We start from the raw sequence: 20,323 nt of genomic DNA, 5'->3' as shown, positions 1-20,323 counted from the left end.
GAGGAATACAAAGGCTACAGAGAGTTTAAAGTTACTCTAATACTTGGATAAAAAAAAAAAAAAAGAAGAGGGTGTGTAATACTAAATTGAACTTACACATTTAGGGGATGGAAAAAAATTGCCCAACTGTGGCTGTAAGTAGGTCAAAGTACATATGCTCAGAAACACAGTTTGTCATACTCCACACAGGAAGTGGATCTTTAAAAGACTAAATCTTTAAAATCTAACTTGGCAAAAATGTAGTTATTTATTGTATTATCTGGAGCCATAAGCCCCCAAGAATGGAGCTGGTAACAGATGTGGTGTCTTAACCACTAAGGCTCTGTAGTCTAGTCCTGGCAGATTGCTTTTCATGTTTACAAAAAGTCATTTTTACAGTTTCAGTTTCACGAACCCTTCAGTCATTTATACATATCTAAAAATGAGAATATAAGTTCTAAAACCTGTGTCATAATTGCCTCAAAATAAAAGGTCTGCTAGACATTTTTTGGGCATTGTATTGAAATAGTTCTTTTTATTTTCTTTTAGTGGAGACGATGCTACACAGAGCAGTTAATAAAGATGCATTTTCCGAATGTCATTTCTCAGACTTCTACTCCAGCAAATCAGGAACAAAGCTGCATAATAAATATTTCCCTACTGTAATTGGGTTTTGAGTGACTGGTGATTTGGCTTTTTTTCCTTTCTTAAGTAAGGCGTTGCAGAGATTTTTGCTCTTTTGAAGCTTGTCTCATATGACAAGACAGTCCAAAGGGTTTTATAAGCCTGCTGTAATGACCCCTAAATAGGCTGACAGTTTTATAGCAGTCCCCAAGAGGGAAGCTTCCTTTCAAAAGCAGCTGAATATCATGGAAAAGGCAGTGACTCCACATTGACTTTTCACTAAGCTGCAAAGACTAAATGGCTTTCCGGATTAATAACAGTTTTATGGCATCCTTCTCTTACAGAATGTCTGTCAGCATGTGTGACTCTCCATTATAGGTGCTGTAAGGAGCTCAGAAAAGTGCAGTTTAAAACCTGTGAACTTAAATTGTTACAAAGCTGCATAAAGCCTTGTGTCTGCATGGCGGGGGAGAGATGTGAGATAAATCTTTTATTTCATCCCAGCTGATGACAGCGTTTAATGTTTACTATAACAGCCTCTGGGTGTAAATCTGTGAGATTCTGGGCAAAGTGACTTCTATACTGGTCCTGTTGAAAACCTGAGTGTGGGGACTATTGCACACACAGACAATAGGCTTTCAGCACTCTGCAGAGTACTCATGTAGCCTCTTCTTGGAGAATATAGTGTGAGAGGACATTTTTAATACCAAAGCACTCAAATACAGAATCTCCTCTTCCATTAGTTTGGCTTCCTCTCATTTATTAGTAATTAAATTAGCTGTTCAAAATGGATTTTGCTAGGGTTTTCGTCATCAACAGTGATATTCACAAGTCGGTGGCTGATGTCAACTATGCCCATATTGCTATATATATGTATATTCCCTTAGTTTGTCCCATCAGACATTAAAAAAAAAAAAGAAAATGCAGCAGATTGCAGCTCTGTCACTGTGAAAGCAGCAAGTCACTGAAAAAGCACCTCTCTAAATTGCATGTTTCCTCAGTAGATTAGTACAGAACAAAGACTTTTGTTAAGAAATTGAACAGGAGAGAGTTCATCCTTGATGCAAAGTTCTTATGAAATTGGTAATTCTGAGCACCTCAGAGCAATCAAGGTTCCTAAGCAGCAGCCCCAATATATATCCTCTGTAAGACTATGCTGCAATCCACATGTACCTTACCACTGAAATTAGAGCTCTCATGTTTTGAGAGGCCAGTTCAAGTTAAGTATTCCTCAGGGTACTTTGATTATCAGATTCTATAAACCTGTAAATCATAGCATTGCTATGCTATGATTGTATTTACAGTATTCTGTTAGAATGAGCTATGTGGCAGCAGCATGCATAGTGTCTCTAACCCCATTTCCCCTGGCCTTAATCTTCCCTCTACGACCCCATCTCAGGATAGGTGATCCTCTCTTGTACTGTCTCATCTCCTGTGCTAATGGCTATTCTAATAGGAATATTCTCCATGTGTCCTTGCCACCTGCCCTTGTCTCAGTCAGTGTCTGCCTAAAGAAAATGTGAATAAATGAGGAAAATCAGTTGCAGCAGCATACATACATGCTTCTCCTGCTCAGGTAATGCAGAGTGTGACCATGCATCTCCCTTGCCCCTTCTCAGGGCCCAGAAGCGTGCTGTCAAGAAGAGGCTTTCCATCACTCTGCAATGCAGAGCTAGCTCAAGTCCTATCCAAGCTGTCACCTCTGTTCTCCCTCTTGGGCTGCTTTTAGGTAGTGGGGATTAATAATGCTGAGAAATCTAAAAGCAATTTTCTAGCAAAAGTCTGAAACAATTCAGAAGTCACTTTTGGCTGTATTTTACTGATGTGATAGGCAGAGTTAACATAAGAGAGTAGCCAGCATTACATGTGATTGGGTAAAAGTACAAATAGTTTTGAGGAAGCTGTTTTGGCTGTATGTGTGCAGGGGCCCACTGTTGTTGTCTCATTTAAACAGAAAGGTTTTTTTGGTTCTGCAAAATGGATTGCCAGAACGGCTTTATTCCTTAGGAACTAATTGTAATTGCTAGCTTATTTCCTTTATCTAAGTACCCAAAGAAGTATTGATATCTTTGGTTTTTTTGCTGAAAAGTAGTCTGTTTTAAAATATAGAATTGCATATTTTCTTCTTTCAGTGTTTTCATTTCAGTCTACAAATGCACCTTATGGAAAACACAATTCTCTGATTAATTTCATAGGCTATTAATGTAGAAATGTTTGTATTCAGAAGTAATGACAATGAAATTAGTAACTGGTGATAAATTTTCTTGGAACTAATTTTTTGGGGGCCAATATTAGCAGAAATTTCATTTAATTTAAAAATAAACCTAATCTGTGAGTTGAGCAATATTTGAGCAATTTGTTAATGTATTTTGTTAGAAATCACATACCAGACCTTCCATTCACAGTGATAAAAATTAAGTATCTATAAAGTCTACCACCATATCCTTGAGGGCTTCAGACATTTTACATTATGTTGTCTTCTCAGTTGAAGACGGAAATGCACTTTCAATACAGTAGCATATTTAAAGGGACAAGAGTTATCAAATGAAATGCAGTCTTCTGTCTTCTATTGCATCTGGCAATAACTCATGGCACTTGATAAGGAAGATCTGATGATGAGGATCCTTGGATGGGATGATTGATGTATTGATTGATAAATCAATTGATTTTTCACTGATAATGTCACAAAGAATGTTCCAGTACTGGGGGAAGGCAGCCAGAACTATCTGCTGGAATGTAATGACCATCAGCTTGGCTGATCCATGACAATTTGCCTTGTGGATGTCTTCCTTTCCTTTCTCAGGAAAGCAAGACGTTTTCTACAACATACTATTGTGCAACAGCAGAGCTCATTCCTGATGGCTTTTCCTCTGGTTGAAGTTATTAGTTTTCTTCAATTACAGTCTTACACAGAGAGAGTTTGAGAGATGGCAGAACTTCTTGTTCAGTAATGTCTGCGGTTTGGGTCAAATTGAATCCAGTGTTTAAAAGCAAAATATTCATGCAGTTGGATTCAACAGCAACTCTTACTCCTAAATCTTGTTTGATAATATCCTCTGTCTCCTAGAGATTTATATTACTTTTCAATATCTGTTAAATAAAAATGTGGCAGGAAAAGAATTAAATCTAAAAAGTCACATGTTTACTTATGTGATTCTATCATGGAATCATGGTGTCCTCATTGTGTCTTGGTTTGAAAAGACAGGTGTCTGCTAAGGAAGGCAGGAGCCTCCCTTGAAATGGAAAATATAAACCCCCTCACTACAAATTATTAGAATTTTGAAATTAAGTAGCTCTCAGGCAAAGATATGGGAGTAGGAACAACAGTTCTTTATTATAGGGAAGAAAAAAGAAATAAAATAAACAATGCAGTAATACAAAACAACAGAGTCAAAATACAACCTGACATCCTGTGGGTCAGGGTGTTGGTAGCAGTCTAATCAAAATGGTGGCTGCAGTTCTCCTGGAGTGACAGATGTGGTTCTGTTGGAGCAGTGATCCTGTAGAAGGATGTAGCTTTCCTCTGAAGGTTCAATGGTGGTATAAATGGCCTGGTCTTCCTCTGGGAATCCAGTGGGAAAAGGCTACTGGGGTGTTCCAAACCTCAGATTATATCCAGGTAGGAATGCTTGGCTCCTCCCACTGGGTGGAGCATCTCACAATGGATGATGTAATTTTTGTCAGTCATGCAGTGAGACTCAGCGGCCCATTAACAGAAGATATTTCCCAGAGGGAGGATGTGTCATGAAAGAGATAAAGAAAACTGCCCAATTAACACAAGATAACGGCCCTACCTCTAACAGATGGGAATAGAATACACACCCCTACCCACATTTTGCAGCTCAGGAACATTGAGAGGAAGCTTTATTGTTTCATGTTAGTTTTGGTACTATTTTCATGCCTATTTTTGGCCAGAATCCCAGATAATAATTTGAACAAATGTCAGAGGCATAATGTAGTTGTTATTTTAAATATCATATATAGTTACTTTATGTTATCTTGATTGTGAAAGATCACATCACACATTGGAAGCTTTAATCTGTTAAGCGACAGCAGTTACTGATGAAATGAATATGTGACATTTAGACTGTATTTGGGATTATCTGAATATCTAATGTATGGAATGGATGTTAAGTCTTTGAATTTGACACACCAAGTATTTAAAGAAGGCTTAATCTTCAGTTGTGCTGAACTTTTGTGAGTAGTGCATATATTCAGCTTTCCTGAAAAATTCAGTTGTATTTGGAGAAGTATGGGAATATATTCAAAGTGTCATCACTTGTGAAAGTGTCATCACTTAGCTTGTGAAAGCTAAGAAATTAATTTCTACAATCAACAAATAAGATGGCAACTCAGCATCAAGTATTGCCTGAGGTTAAAAATAACTTATCTCCCCAAAAGAAAAGTGTTATGAGAGATATTCTAATAAATATTCCCTTTGTAGTCACAAGGGTTGCCAACAGTAATCCTCATAGCTGGTGCAAAGAATATCTGGGAAAATCCATTGCTTTAATGCTGTACTGTTCAAAAGAAGAAAGCTGCTATGTACTTCATATATAAACAGAATTTGGACAGAATTGCACATTTAGAGATCCAGTGGGAGATAATGCTCATATCCCCCAAATACCTAAAAAAGAAAAAAGAAAGCTTTCTTGAAGTAGTAAAGGGTATGTTCTCTGCTCTTTTTGCTTTCCTTTCTGTGTCACTAATAGATACTTAAGAAGTTTGTTCCTCATCATAATTGTATCTTTATAGAATTCTAATTATCAGTAAAACTCTAAATCTGTCTCATATAACTATTAAAATTATTTTCTTCATTGATTAGTTTACATCCAAATTCAGTAAAATTTCTTAAACATTTTTCCATCTTCTTGTATGTATCTACCTGTAGGGAATGGAATGTATTATGAAGCAGGTGCAATCAGTCAAAGAATATAAGCAGGTCTGACAGAATGAAAAGTTGTAGGTATCTAATGATACCAATGAAATAATATTTATTAAAGATTCCAAGAATTTCATTTCCATGGTAATGCAAATTAGGAACTATGAAAGCAGTGACTTGAAACAGAAGCTTGGATCCTAACCTTATTTGGAGCTCCCAAGCTGCTCACATCAACTTTAGTTGTTAGCTGCCTGTGCCTTTTTGTTTCAGATTGTAAATTTACAGATGGGATTAAGAAAACTTAGGATGTGGAGAGAAAGAATTAATAATATATTCATAAAATACATGTGCATGAAGGCTATGAAGAGGAATTCTACCTTCCTTCTATCTTTTAAGTAGAAGCAAAGAATCTAAGATTATTTAACTTGGATTAAAATACTAAATGAGACCTTTTATATACAAAATTTGTTAGACATAATTCCTCACACAGTGCAAAATCTTGAGATGAAGGCTGTAATTTAAGTGTTTGATTTACAATCTGTATGGTGAATCTGCTTTAGGCATGGGTCAAGATACCATTTAAAATCTTATAGAGTTACCAACTAGGCTCAGTGCTAGAGCCTTCTAGTTGTGGAAGTGGGGGTTTAGGTGCTAGAAATTAACTGGGGTAGCTTTATTAACTATAAAAAAATTGAAATGCAAAAAAAAACTTTGCACAGTTTTGACTATAGTTTAAATATTGCATGTTTATCTGAAACAAACTGTAATTACTTGTTATTTGTCTCTGGATCTCTTTCATTGAGATTTTGTATGCCTTAAATGTGACCAATATTTACTAAGGAATTTTTATTCAGAGTGGTAAATTGGACTGGGAATATACATATTTGTTTTCAAAACCTTTGAATTTACAGTACCTCTATTTTATACATGACAGCAATAACTGTTTCTGTTGACTATTAAAGGAGGAAAGAATTTGGTTAGATGTCTGGCTTTTGTCATCTTCCTGACAGTATAGTTTTAATTATGTTTACTTGTGTGACTAACTTAGAGTTAGTGAATCTGTTGGAAGTTCCTTCAGAATTGTTACTGAGATTTACTGGAAATATAAAGTACATCCTGGCATGCAAAATACAGCAGAAGACACAGAAATTGTCAAGGAGAAAATAACCTGACTATATCTGCAACAGCTAACGTAAGATGCATCAGTAATGATGTTAATGTAGGGTCAAATCCAGCTGAAACAGGATTTATGATCAATATATTTACTCTAGGACATGAATGATGTCATTAGAATATAAGTCCTTGCCACGTGTGTGTCCAGCTCAGGATCATGTCAGTAGGAATGGGTTGGGTACGATCTGGGGTTGTGGGGAGGGGAACTCAGCTCTGCAGGGCAGCACAGCCTGATTTGAGGGTACTCCCGTGTGGCTGACTGGATACAGGAGGCACAGCAGGAGGGGAACGTCTTCATCACCAGGGTAATTCCAAATTCTACGTCCTCCTCTTCAATTTTCTATTGTACTTTTTATTTTCTGAGTTTATTTTCAAACTCTATCATCAAGGCTTTTGGGGGCTTTTTACTTTGTCTTAGAATGGGAGGAACTGAGGAAGGAACTAAGAAATACTAGCATGTGCTACTTTTATAGAATTACTTGTAGCTATTCAGCAGAGAGCTGGCAATTCTGTTGATTTAAATATTTTGTGGTTGTAAAGGCTTGGTTCGAGTAAAGGAAGACTAGGAATCTGATATGAGTTTCATTTCTTGCCTCAGACCACACACTTTTTTCTTTTTTTCTTTTTTTCTTTTCTTCTGTCTTAGATAGGAAGGCAGAGACCTGCACAGTAATTAACCTTAACAAAAATTTGCTGTGATGGGAGCATGACAACAACTACTGTATTTTTTAAAACCACGAGGATTAGGAAGATTTCTTCCACAAATATGTATATGTTTTTCTGTCTTGAAAGGGCAAATCTACAGTAAACCAGACGTTCAGAGTTTTAAAAACACATAGCATTGTAAGCCTACAACTATTAGGAATATTTTTGGATGTTCTTAAATAGGATAGACTAGTGAATTATGTTCAGAAATGTTAAAAACTACAATTTTTTTAAGGTGTTATCCATGAATAGTTCTTATGGCTTCGTTAGGGTATGGCCATTGTTATAGGAATTGTTCATCTTGTTCCATAAGGCATCACACATTTTGCCATAGATTTCACTGATGTGATTATTACACAACCTGTATAATTGGTACTTGGGATAGTGAATGTTATAATCATAATATAAGATGATTGCATGAGGTAACTGCCTTGTCAGCTGCTAGTGGGTTAGGAGCAGAGCTATCTCTGCAACATATTTACAATTCTTACTCTTTTTCCTGCATTGCTGAGGTTCTTCAAAGAGCAAAAGGACTCAGTATTTCAAGGGTGAGTTTTATATAAAACTAAGGTGCATCTTCAATTATAATCTGTTTTTTTTTTCTGTGTTTTTTCCCTATTTCAGGAGGATACAGATCATAATTATTATACATCAAGGACGTATGGCCCCTATGATTCTACCAGCCGGGATTTGTGGGTCAATATAGACCAAATGGAGAAGGACAAAGTAAAGATTCATGGGATCCTTTCCAATACCCATCGTCAAGCAGCAGTAAGTTATTTTATCTTTTTTTTTTTTACTAACATGGATATTTTCCCCCAGAGATCCACACAGCAGTATTACTAGGTAGCATGACTGTTGTTCATAGAACTATGTCTTTGAGCTCTAGTTAAGCTGTGGAAGTCTTTACACTATTGTTATCAAAGGATTCCTTGAACTTCTGAACCTTCTGTAACAGTCCTTCAGAGATGCCTTTAAACATACGTTTAAAATTTTCCTCTGTCCCTAAGAATCACAAACTATCAAAAGGTAAACCACTTGTGTTGCTGAAATCAGAGGGAATTTTACTGTTGAGTTGAATAGTAAAAGATCTCTGTTGAGGATGAAGTTGATGAAGTTTTAAGTTTCTCATGGAATGTTTGTGGTATGTTTGCACTTCTATTTTATATGAGGGTTCATTCTTATATTTCTGTTTGGGACAACTGATAAAGCTCATGAGATTGTCATATAGTAACAGAAATTATGTTTTTAGGTTATCAGCAAATAAATTTTTGGTTATCAGGAAATATATAAATTGGAGTGTAAGTAACAATCATATTTAACTTATTGTAGTCATGCTGCTGGTAAGGTGGGTATGAAAATAATGGGCTTACACACCTAGAAATGGAATTAAATACTGTATGATTTAGAGACTGTATTCTTGGTTCTCACCTGTGGCTAGAAGCTGCATACATAGAAGAGCCAATATTAGCAAAAATTGAATACAGAAAATTACAGCTCAGAACTATGTTTGAAGACACTTGTGTTTCATCCATTCAGCAACTTAGCTCCAAAAAAAAGTCCTTGGGTTTTGCCAGTTTAAAAAACTGGGTTTTGCCAGTTTAAAACAAAATCTAGTGAATGCCCTACTTAAAAGTTGTACAGTTTTTAAAGATGCAGATGTCTTTAACGGTTTTAAAGCTGAGAGAAAGCACAAGTTTAATTCATCTTTTCCTTACTTAATCTGTTTTTTCCGTGGCACAAGCCAGGTGACTGCTCAGAGGAATGCAAGAGGCAGCAGAAAGAAATACTGTGGTATTTAAATCAGAATATAGAAAGCAGAGTGAGGTGATAAATCCAGCACATGTAACTGACATAGAGTCCAATTCAAAAAACATATCCTTCAAAGTTAAAAGAGTGTAGGCAGTCAGGGATAATGCAAATGCAGAGGGTTCAGACAGTTATAGATCCTTGGGGTAGATTTAATAAAACAGTGTATCAGCTATTTTCTTAAGACAATTTGATTCTAATGAGGAAAAAAAGACCCTCAAGGGTACCTTGAGGTAGTGAGGACCTCTGTTGTCTGTCTTGTCTATTTATGTGGGATCCTGGTGCCCTGCATTGAGGGAAAGAATGGAAATATGCCGAAAGAAAAGCCAATAAATAAATTTAAAATTTTAACCCATGTTTAATGATTAGTAAAGGTGATACCCTTCCATGACTTTTTTTCACTTTTGTTTCCAATTGGATCCCTGAGATTATGCAGCTAAAATGTCCATCCCAAGGGGAACATTTTGTGAAGTTATTAAACTAGAGGCTAGAACAGGGCAATATTTTTGGTCTATGTGGGGGTCATTGTAGAGGACCATTCAGCATGGCAAATGGAAACTTGAGGGCTTCAACTGTTTCTCCCCAAAGCAAGTGGTTTAAGACCTTTCTTCTGAATGGCAGGTGTCCCCTCTTCCTTTCTTCCAGCTACAGCAGACAAAGCTCTGGTCCCTGTTTAGCACACTGATATCCATCTCTTTTCATGCTTACCCAAATGTCTTGGACTATGAACTTGAGTGGCTGCAGCCATTTCTACATAGAGTTTTAAAGACCCCTTTTTCAGGTCTGAAAAATAAAATGTCCCCCCAAAGGATTAAAAAGTATCAGAGAGTCATCCTCTAAGGTTTTATTCCTTATTTATGCATCTATAATTGATTTTTTGTATGTTTGTGTCCAAGTAAACAACATCCACATGTACTACACAACAAAGGTGTTTAACAGGGAGATGTGATTTTCATAGCTGTACAACTGCAGAGTTGTATATTTTGAGATCATACCTACCTCAGCAGCAATCTCTTACCTTCTCTCCTATAAACTTTGCCATTACTCTTTTTAAAAGGCCATTTTGCACACCTTGCACTCAATTATTTACATTATATTTTCTAAACATTATTCTCCAATTTGACAATAGAACCAGGAGTTAAATTATCACATGCTAAATATTAAGGAATTAATTTACAATGTCAAGGATTCTTTGAATACTGACAATTTCACACTCAATTTGTGTGTTTTCCTTCATTTGGAAGTAAATAATCCTGAGAGTTCCCAGAAGCTGTCAGTTTGTTTTGCTTCTACAAGAAAAGTCTTAAGGACTGGAGAGAATCCTGGAGAGGATCCATTTGATGGTTTGATTTTATAAACAGCATAGTAATTTTTTGTGGAAAGTAGCAAACATATATTAATGGAACAATTTAAATGTCTAATATTACAGGATTTATAACACTAGTAGTAAAAGTGTTTTTTCAATGTATTGCCACCATCTTCTTAACCATATAATACATTTTTAGAGGTGGCTTTGATATTCAGTGGGTTTAAATTAGATATCTAAGAGTTGATTAGCCAAACACTGAACTAGAATACAGGATATATCATACTTGGGAACTTAACTCCCTTTGCTCCCAGTCCATTCTATCATTTATGCATGGAGAGAACATTTTTATTTCAATGAATTGAAAATTCTGATATTCTTTCTTAAAAATGAGGTATGCTTTCTAGCATTGAAATAAAAGCAAAGTTTTAGTGACTATTAGAATATTGTGTTTCAAAATGATACTTAAATCATGTTGGTTATTACAGTATTATGCTAAAAAATTGGCTATGTTAAACATTTTTACATTGTCAGAATTTAAGGTGTCACATTTTGACTTAAGTCAGTGAGAGATCGTTATTGGGCTTGAGCAGAAATGGGATCAAGTTTTTGTTGCAAACATATTAATACTAATGTTTATATTATAGCCACTTAGATTAGGAGGCACAGTTTTCACTTGAAGTAGTTCAATGGCTACTATGATTCAAAGTGAATAGGTAAAATGGAGGATGGCATATAAAGGAAAGAGAGAAACTTTGGTCAGACTATTGGTAGTTTCAACAGAGTTCTTCAAATTATGTTTGCTAGAGCAAGGACATAATTTAAATGGAGTGCATTCACAGATGTAGCATACACTTCAGCAGTGAAAGCTGTAGAGCATGGTAAAAGAATATTTGTGTGAATTAATTCATGTGCTGTCTTTTGCATATGCCATTTTTGATTAGAAATGTTCAGTTGTACATCCATATTTATGTATATACAGAAAAGGTCATTAGAACCTACTCAGTCCAATTAACACATTGCAAATGGATTTTGCATTCTAATTAAAAGCAAACAAAAATGTGCTAATAAATCCTATCATAATTCTGTCTTCCATTTAAATGGAAAGCAAATCTTTCCATCCCTTTCCAAACATTTAAAGTTACTGTAAGTCTTCAACTGCTAACTTCATGCTAAATAATTCTTTAAACATTTCTGGTTGATGTAAATATAATTCTTCCTGAGAGAAGAAGTACTCAGATACAATCTGAAAATAACAAATACAAGACAGAAATAATGGGAGGAGAAACAAAGACATGAGTACTTTTATTTTTCCTTCCCCCTTCACTTTTTTTAAATGTGTGGGCTGCTGCCCTTTCTTAAGTGGAGTCATCAAAAATTATGGTTGAGGGACAGTCACCAACAACTCATCTTCACACCAGCTTTTACTGTAGTAAGTCCTCCAAAAGAAGGAATAATGGACTGCATGCTTATTTCATATTTACTATTTGGACCACTGTGGAAGAGATGTGTTTTTCACAGGATATTATATTTAAACTGTGAAAAGACCATGCTGAGATTTCAGCACTCCTTTCTGCCATGACCACTAATTTATTCAGAGTTTAACCAGGTAGCACACAAGGTGATAATTATGAGTCGCCACAATAATCATTGAGCTTTGGGACTGGAATGGAATAGATGGAAAAAGATAAAGCCATAGGCAGAGAGGCAAAGTGAGTTTGAATTTGAATGTTGCTTTATGGTGAGCTTAGTTGAGGAGAAGAGTTCATTCCCCAAATGACAATTCTGTGCTATGAATTCAGCTGATAGAGGATAGTCACCTGTAGGTAGATGAAGAAAAGAAAAAGGTTCTTTCCAAAATTTTATTTATTTCCTTTATTTTTCAATACGTAGCTTAAGTAGAGTTTGTTATTGCTTCTGTTGAATATTTCTTTTTACACCATTCCATCTACTAGCTGACAGTGTAGAGAATTTTAGGGAATGGTGTCATTTGGGTTTGATGGAGGAATTGCCTTCCAGTGACCAGCCTTCCTCAGACAAGCTCCCAGGCAGCAGCAGGATGTCAGGGACAGCACATGAAGGTTCCTGTGGCAGAGCAGCAGAAAGCTAGCAGCCAAAGCAGCAGATGTCCTGTAAAACATAGGTATTGCTAAGGCTTTTGATATTGATGGGACCTTTTATGAAAGCAGTTAAAGCAACAGTTTTTTAAGGAGAAATTCTACAAATCTTTTATTAATTTTATTTTTGTGATTGAGTTACAATATCTATTCATGTCTTTTCTTTTATGAAGTTTTCTGTTATAATGTTCCACTGCTTTAAGTGTTTAAGTGCTTCTCAGAGTTCTTTCCTGTTAGCTACTGGCAATTCCAAATTAAGAATAACAAGGCTCCAGTGAGAAAAAAAAGCAATGAAAGAGATATTTGAAGTGGATGACTGTTCATCTTTTTTTTCTCTTAATGTTCTGCTCAATATTGATTTTATTTTCTGCTGTTATTCTTTTCAGAGAGTAAATCTGTCCTTTGATTTTCCATTTTATGGACATTTTCTACGTGAAATTACTGTGGCAACTGGAGGTAAGTGACTTTCTAACCATTTACTTTGAGTAAGATGAGAAGAGTTTCTTGCAGCTATTTAAAATATATTTCCCCTGCTTGTATATGTCAAGAGATAAACTGCAGCTTTTATTTAGGAAATTTTCCTGCCCACAAAAAGAAAATCACAAAATATCAATATGATGAAAAACCTCCAGCATTTAACTTGAACTGTTATAAACCCATCTTACTGTAAGACTTCACAGCATTAATCCTTTTCTGTTTAGATATTTCCCCCAGAACTCAGGTGTATGTGTGTTTAGCAGTTGCCCTGGAGGTGAGAGTGCTGGAGCCAGAGCCAGGAGGGAGACAGGGTTTGCCTGCACGAGGGGAGAGGATTTCCTGCCCAAAGATGAGCAGTGCTGCTAGAAATGGGGCATGTGTCACCTGTGAGGCAAACCCATCACAGGGCATTGTCATGGTGTGGTACAGCCTCAGAAAATGTACCATGGCCTTCCTCTCCTCCTTCCACGAGAGGAGTGGGGTGAGAAGGGAGGTAGGGCCAGCTCAAGCTCCCAGCCTGGCAGCTCTGGGCAGCACTGATGGCTCACTGCTGGGGTTCTCCCTCTCCCTGCTGCTGCCAGCTGCCTGCACCAATCTCCTGTGCTGGGAGCAGCCATCAGCTCCTTCTATTCCCTTCCCAACTCCAACTCCTTGAAAGACAATTTCATTTTAATGAGGCAAGGAAAAGGAGATTACGTGGAAGACAACAAATGAGAAAAAGAAGGAGGAGTAATAGTAAAAAAATAAAAACAAGGAGGCAAAAGGCAGCATCATGGAGGGCACACCCAGAGGATCCTCTGGTCCTTGAACATATCCAGCAAGTTCATGGACCCTGGCTGGTGGTGCTCAGTCTAGAGATGTGTCAGGACAAGCAGGCAGAAATAGGAGCCACCATCATTAGGAACAATTCTACCCTGTCCCTGATCTAAGTTTCTCCTTCTCTTGCTATGGGGTCCAGGTGGACACGATCAGGGGATATCCATGTCCCACTGAACTCCTAAATGGGGAGGTTATGACTAAATGATAGGGGTAGAATTGCTGACAGTGTCTCAACAAGAGTGTGAACTGTAACAGAGATTTCTGTCATGCTCCCCATCAGGATCTCCATTTTGCTACCAAAGCAGAGTACAAGTGTTGGACAAAGGTGACTAAAGGCTGATATTAAAGTGATTTGCAGTAGAATGATAAAAAAAAAAAGGATGCAGAATCATGAAGTGACTTCTTGAGTATCAGTTTTCCCCTCTTGATCAGCAATAACATTTTGATGCTGATTTGGAAAAGATGAGCCAAGAACCAATGATTTTGAGATTTGTCTGATTTCCATTCTGCTATGCTGTTAGTTTCATTTTGGTGCTTGATCATCAATGCCCAGTTTTGTATTCTTTTTTAGAGGAGTTGCTTTTGATGGGTTGCCAAAATCAGCATGTGATTTGTGTAGCACAAAAGGATGGGATAGATCCTGCAAAGCTAAAACAGCAGTGGTGGGGACAGGGTTCATCCTCTAAATGTCCCTTTATTCTTACTGCTGCCCTTGGTTCCTTAAAATTTCACAAAGTTCACTCTCTTAAAGTAATTTTTTGTTGTGGTCGTTCTGCTGAGCCTTCTCATTTAATGGAATTTAAAATATCTGAATTTTTACTAATTTTACCCCGTTCACTAATATACTGCTCTGACAAGTTTCTCCATCAGACCCAAAAGTCTTGGAAGGGAAGTTAATCTCATGAGGTGAACTGTGTAGGAGCAATTTGTGAGGTACACATTTTTTTCCATTTGATACTGAGTAAACGAAGAATTTAAGTGGTTTTGTCATTTGTTTTCTTAAAAAAAAAAAAAGTCAGAATATAGAAATTACTGTGGCTCTGCAGGACTCTTTTCTCTTGCTGTTAATGGAACACTGGCTGATAATTATGCTTTTCTTTTTGCTGCATTTGGACTAAATGAAATATTATTGCTGTAAATAGATTGATGGATACAAGCTAAATACAACTTTAAAATCAGTCCTTTTAATGTACACCATTGACATTAGCACAGAGATATTTCTGTCTTTCATTAACATTTCCATGATTTTTCCACCTCAAAATTAAGCGTGAAAAATAATCTTTTTAATAATAGATGTTAAAATGTTATCTTGATAAAGCTTAGTAACTGTAAGTCATTCTGTCAGTCCAGGATGCAACCTTTACTACAACTATAAGGCTTCTAAAGTCATCTAGCAGGAAAAGAAAGGTTTATTTCTGTACTAACTCTCTAAAAGTGTTTTAATTCAGATATATTTGCAAATTTTGTTGCTAGGCTAAGCATGACACTTCACCACCACTGATTTATGATAACAGAAGATGAATAAATGTTCCATGTGCTTCATATACTCTATGGTCTGCTATTCCTTAGTAACCAAGATTTTACATTGGCATTACTATTATTAGAGACCTGGAATACCTCCAGAGATTATTCTGACATCAAAAGAATGACAAAGTTTGTGTGTACAGAACTCCCACAAGACAGATGTCCACTTCCTGGAGAGCGGGATATTATTAATTAGGCTAAGGGCAACACTAAAAACTGGTTTTTACATACAAATCATAAATTAAATAGCCTTCTTAAAAGGGAAGTTGAGAACAATGGCACAATAAATCCCTGTCACAATAAAAACATCAACGCCAATGGTTTCTACCATGCTTCATGGAGTGTGCACTGTGGCATAGCAGGGCTCCCAAATTGCTTAGGATGATTTTGGAATCACTGTGGTTTAAAACTCAACTTTTTTTTCTCTTTAACTGATATTTATTTCCTCTTCTGAGTTGTTTTGATGACCTCATTGTGTTCAAGTAAGAAAAGGAAGAAAAGGTAGTGAAAAAAATAGTTTGAGGGTTTTATTCACTGTTGTCTTAGCTGGTATTTGAAAAGGCTATATATTATTATATAAATTATATATTAGAATTGAAATTATTATTGACAAAATTAATAATTGGTTCTTTGCTATACAGACATGTCTCTGCCCACATTCCTATAGATAGTCTTCAAGCAAGCTGAATTTTGGTTTTTGTGAAGCTTTCTAAAGTTTGTAGCCTACAGGCCAAAAATGGGTTATTTTTGTAAAAAGAAAAAAGTTGTGAGATAGTGAGTCAGGTTGTGCATGCCAGGAGCTGAGTGTATGAAGTCTGCTTGTTGCCAGTCGCTGACATCCCTCACAGGGCTCAGTGGAGCTGGGAAAACCCTCTCTTGTGATGCATCTCTCCATGCAGTCCCATAACCCTTCTCAAGGGCATCCTTGGAGCTCTGTGCCCCACATCCTACTCAACATGCTGCAAACTTCATTGCTGGCTGTATTCATTTTCCATGTTCATTGTAGTAAGCCCCTCTTGCTTATTCTCTGTGAGGATTTTTTTTGTTTGTTTTGTTTATCAGTCTCTATTTTTAGTGCAATTTTATATCAGATACTGTAAGTTATTTAGGCAGGGTTTTTTTATGGCATTTTTTGTTGACATTCAATTTCTCTGAGGTATTCCAGGGAGAAGGAAAGGCCTTGCTGTGCAAGCACTGCCCAGCATTAAGGAAACGTAACAATAACAGTAGAAATTGAAGTGACTAGGTGGTTACATTTTTAGATTTATAATGCTGAATATTGAGACATTTTGCCAGCTAGCATGAAGAAGGCTCCAGAAATGTCCACTTACCCTGTGTAATAGCAAATTGCTGAAGTTGAATTTTTAAATACTGTATTAAATTTTTGTGAGATATCTTTCACTAGAGAAATATTCCATTTGGAGGAATTGTCTGAAATAATTCTAAGGATGCTGCCTGAGCATTTCTACCACTGTCAATCGAAGGAGTACCAAGCAAAGAAGTAAAAAGCCATCCTAGCAGTAAATTCCAGTGTAATCAAATCAGAGTTGATAATTTTCCAAAACAGAATTCAAAAACTCTTTGTATGATTATTACTTCCTAAGACCAGATCTCATGCTTAAAAATACTTGTATTTATGGAAGAAAGATTTTTGTGCATCCAGTATTCACACAGCTTTTCATCAAAACTACAGCAGTCCTGTGCTCTATTGACACAAGATAAGAGCACAAGCATTGAAAATACTATACTAATTTTTCTGCTGAAACCTGATGTTGTTGGATCTTGGATTGAGGAGCAGCTGTGAGGTACATGAGCATGGTTCCTAAACCCTCACTAGTCAGGACAACTGATTCAAAGTAATCTTTCATTCTCATGAGGAGTCACATTTCAGTATCAAATTCTTTTTAAATATTCATATGGCTTGTGGGAAAGTACCAAAGGCAAAATATCGCTGGTTAGCAAGGTAGTTGATTAGCTACTTAAAAGCTGAAGCTCTCTACAGAGATAACACTTTAAGATTTCTTTTCGAATCTGTATGTATCATTATTTTACTGTTTTCAACGTAGCAAGGAGGGATATGAAAAATAAGTACCAAAGTGTGGAGAATTCTAATACAATTTCCATCACATTTTGCAGTACTTTCAAGGAAAAGGGATCAATGACAGATAGAGAGTATGCTGTGGGGAGGGAATAAAGCCTGTTGTTGCCCTGTCTCAGCCCTGTCTTTCTGCTGGCAATACCTCTGAGCAGGAGGGAAATTTGTCCACCTAGGTGGTGGTGCTACGGAAAGAGAAGGGACCACGGGGTCAGGACCTGAGCTTGTTCAGGGTGAGGATGGCTGTGCATGTGCAGCCTGCAGAAATTCTATGCTAATTAATTTTTTCCCCTGCATCTCATGTATTTATTTTCTTAAATTTCCAAACCAGTGGCTAGGTAGAGTGAAATTTACCCGCCTCTTTGAGTTATCAGTGTCCTGAGTGGAATGTTTTATTGGAGTCTGTCAGAAATTTCAGCAAGGTTTTTCTGGCTGTTCCTGCTTCTCTGAACCTTTCAGCACAGGAGCCGGCAGGAGATGTGTTCATCACTTAATGAAGAGCTCTTTGACAACACAAATTGCCCTGTGGGCAACATCTGTTGAATGGCAAAGGTGATACAAAGCAGAGTGAAACACAGTGTTTCTAGCCAAAATCAGTGCCTCAGATTAGTTTGTGTCTGTTACAGGGGATTACAATTGTCATCACCAGTGGGCAGGTCACTCTGAAGGGACTGTGGGGGTCTGGCTGCTGACTAGCTCACAAAATTGTCTTCATTTACCTCGTCTTCTTCTGATGTCTTATATTGCCATCCAGTTGTACCAAAAAAAAAAAAATCTCCCTGTAAAACTTCCTGTGTCAAGTGTCCTGGGAATATCCCTCGTGTCTTAGTAAGGGACTATCCCCTCCCTGGAAACTCTGCTTTTCCTAACTTTTCTTGGTGAACCCTTATGACCCTTTCCATTCCCACACTTATGCCTTATCTTTACAAATTGGATCAGAAGCACTTAGGGCAAAAAGAATTATAAGCTTTAGAGGGAAAAAAGCATTCCATATGCCTTGACATTTCTCTGATCATCACATATTAAGGCATTTGCCAACTTGGATGATTATGGGGAGGAGTGGTACTGAAGTGGTAAAGGCTTAAGATTACCATATTTGTGGTTTTTTAAGACTGTTTCATAGAATAACAGATAACTACCCAAAGCATTTGTCCACATGTAATACCAAATAAGCAGTAAATAAAATTGAATAATTTTGCTGAAAATAATAACAAATTAAATTATTTAATGTTAAGTCAAAGAGCCTTCAGGGTAGCTGAAAACCATTCCACGGAACATTGGGAAGTTGTTAAGTATAGGCTATGTCTAAAAGGGATCCATAACTTCTAATAGTATAATTTTTTATTAAACCTTTACAGTAGCATTCAAAGTCTGAATAAATTATGCTATTACATCATAGTAAAGATTTCTAATGCTTGACAAATCTTTATTTTCTCCAGGTACTACAAAATATAATGTTTCTTTGGTTTGGTGCATGCTTATAAGTTAAAAAAAAGCTTCAATACATTTTTGCCTGTACCTTCTAATTAAAAGAAGAAATTCCTGGTGAAAAGTGGGAAACCTTTTGATGCTGCAAGGCAGCAGTGCATAAAAATTATGTCAAACTTTGGAATTACTACACCAAATGAAATGTGGTCAGTTCATAAATCTTCTAAGATTTGTAAAAGAGTGCTTGGCTATATCTCTTTCCTAAAGCCAAAATTAAGATCATTACAATATTTGATTACAAAATTTTTCAGAATTTAAATGTTTCCAAGCATAGAGTATTTACAGACTATTTAGGCTTGTAATTGCATTAAAAAATCAGCTCAGAGTTAATATTAATTATTAAACATAAGTACTCCTATGGGTTACAATATTTCTAATAAGAGGTTTGTCTTAGTTTAAATTCTGTCCAAATATTAGGAAAAGTTTTCCTTTCAGGAAAAGTTTATTTCTGACTTCGGCAAAAGTTCTTTTTCCTGGTTTTCTCAGTGTTTGTGTTTAGGTTTTTTTAATGTGTTGAATTCCTAATAACAATAACAATATTATTGCCAAGGGGCAGTAAAATCTTTTCAGTCACTTGGGTCCCATGTGCATCTTAATGAAGGCTCTTTTCCTTGAACTTTTAAGGGAAACCTATTTTGCATCTCAAATGAGGCAACTGTAAATGCAGTTTTATAACTTTGAATTACAAAAACTTAAATCCTTTGTATTGTGTGATGCTATTGCTAACTAGCACCCCATAGCACCAGGTACCATTGATGGTTACTTGCAATAGCCAAGGAAACTCTGGGCTTCATTCTCCTTAGTGTGTTATCCTCCATATCTGTAAATGCCACACATTTGTGTTCTTGTTCATAAAATACTTACAAAATTCATATTGTTCCTCATATTTCTGCTGAAATCTAGGCACTTACACTGACTGATAATTTGACTTCCTTAAGAAATGACTGTTGAGTGTTCCCAGAAATTATATCATGATCCTATTGCTATCAAAATGAGCTGTAAATCTCCTTAGATTGCCACAGGGTGTTTCCCTAATTGGCTGTACTTCATATCAGGGCAGCTCTTTGTTTCCACGAGTGACAGGTGATTAAAAGAGCACTGAGCAGGTTGGTTCCTCGTTCTCGTTAGCTGCGCAGGGAGGAGCTTTCCTCCGGCAGGGAGCCGGTGATTAAATGACGGCTCTGGGGAGCAGGGCAAGCAGGAGTGAGCAACCCGGGTCGTGGCACATCTCTGAGGCTGTGGCACATCTTTGAGGGCATGGCATATCTCTGCAGGCATGGCGGGGCAGTTTGCGTGGTAGTTCGCCCAGGCAGGGTTGCAGGTTT

The 20,323-nt window shown here is 36.8% G+C and overlaps 1 protein-coding gene across 1 annotated transcript in view; it reads left to right on the top strand.

The window, feature by feature from the left end:
• The window catches only part of PLXDC2 (plexin domain containing 2), a 253,466-nt gene that overhangs the window by 127,783 nt on the left and 105,360 nt on the right, over nt 1–20,323 (top strand). The window contains exons 3-4 of the mRNA XM_058018381.1: nt 7,988–8,134; nt 12,982–13,051. Coding sequence (XP_057874364.1) covers nt 7,988–8,134; nt 12,982–13,051 — 217 coding nt within the window. The remainder of the gene's footprint in view (nt 1–7,987; nt 8,135–12,981; nt 13,052–20,323) is intronic.

The sequence above is a fragment of the Melospiza georgiana genome, chromosome 1 (genome assembly GCF_028018845.1).
Source record: "Melospiza georgiana isolate bMelGeo1 chromosome 1, bMelGeo1.pri, whole genome shotgun sequence".
Taxonomy (NCBI): domain Eukaryota; kingdom Metazoa; phylum Chordata; class Aves; order Passeriformes; family Passerellidae; genus Melospiza; species Melospiza georgiana.
This window is presented reverse-complemented; position numbering and strand designations above follow the sequence as displayed.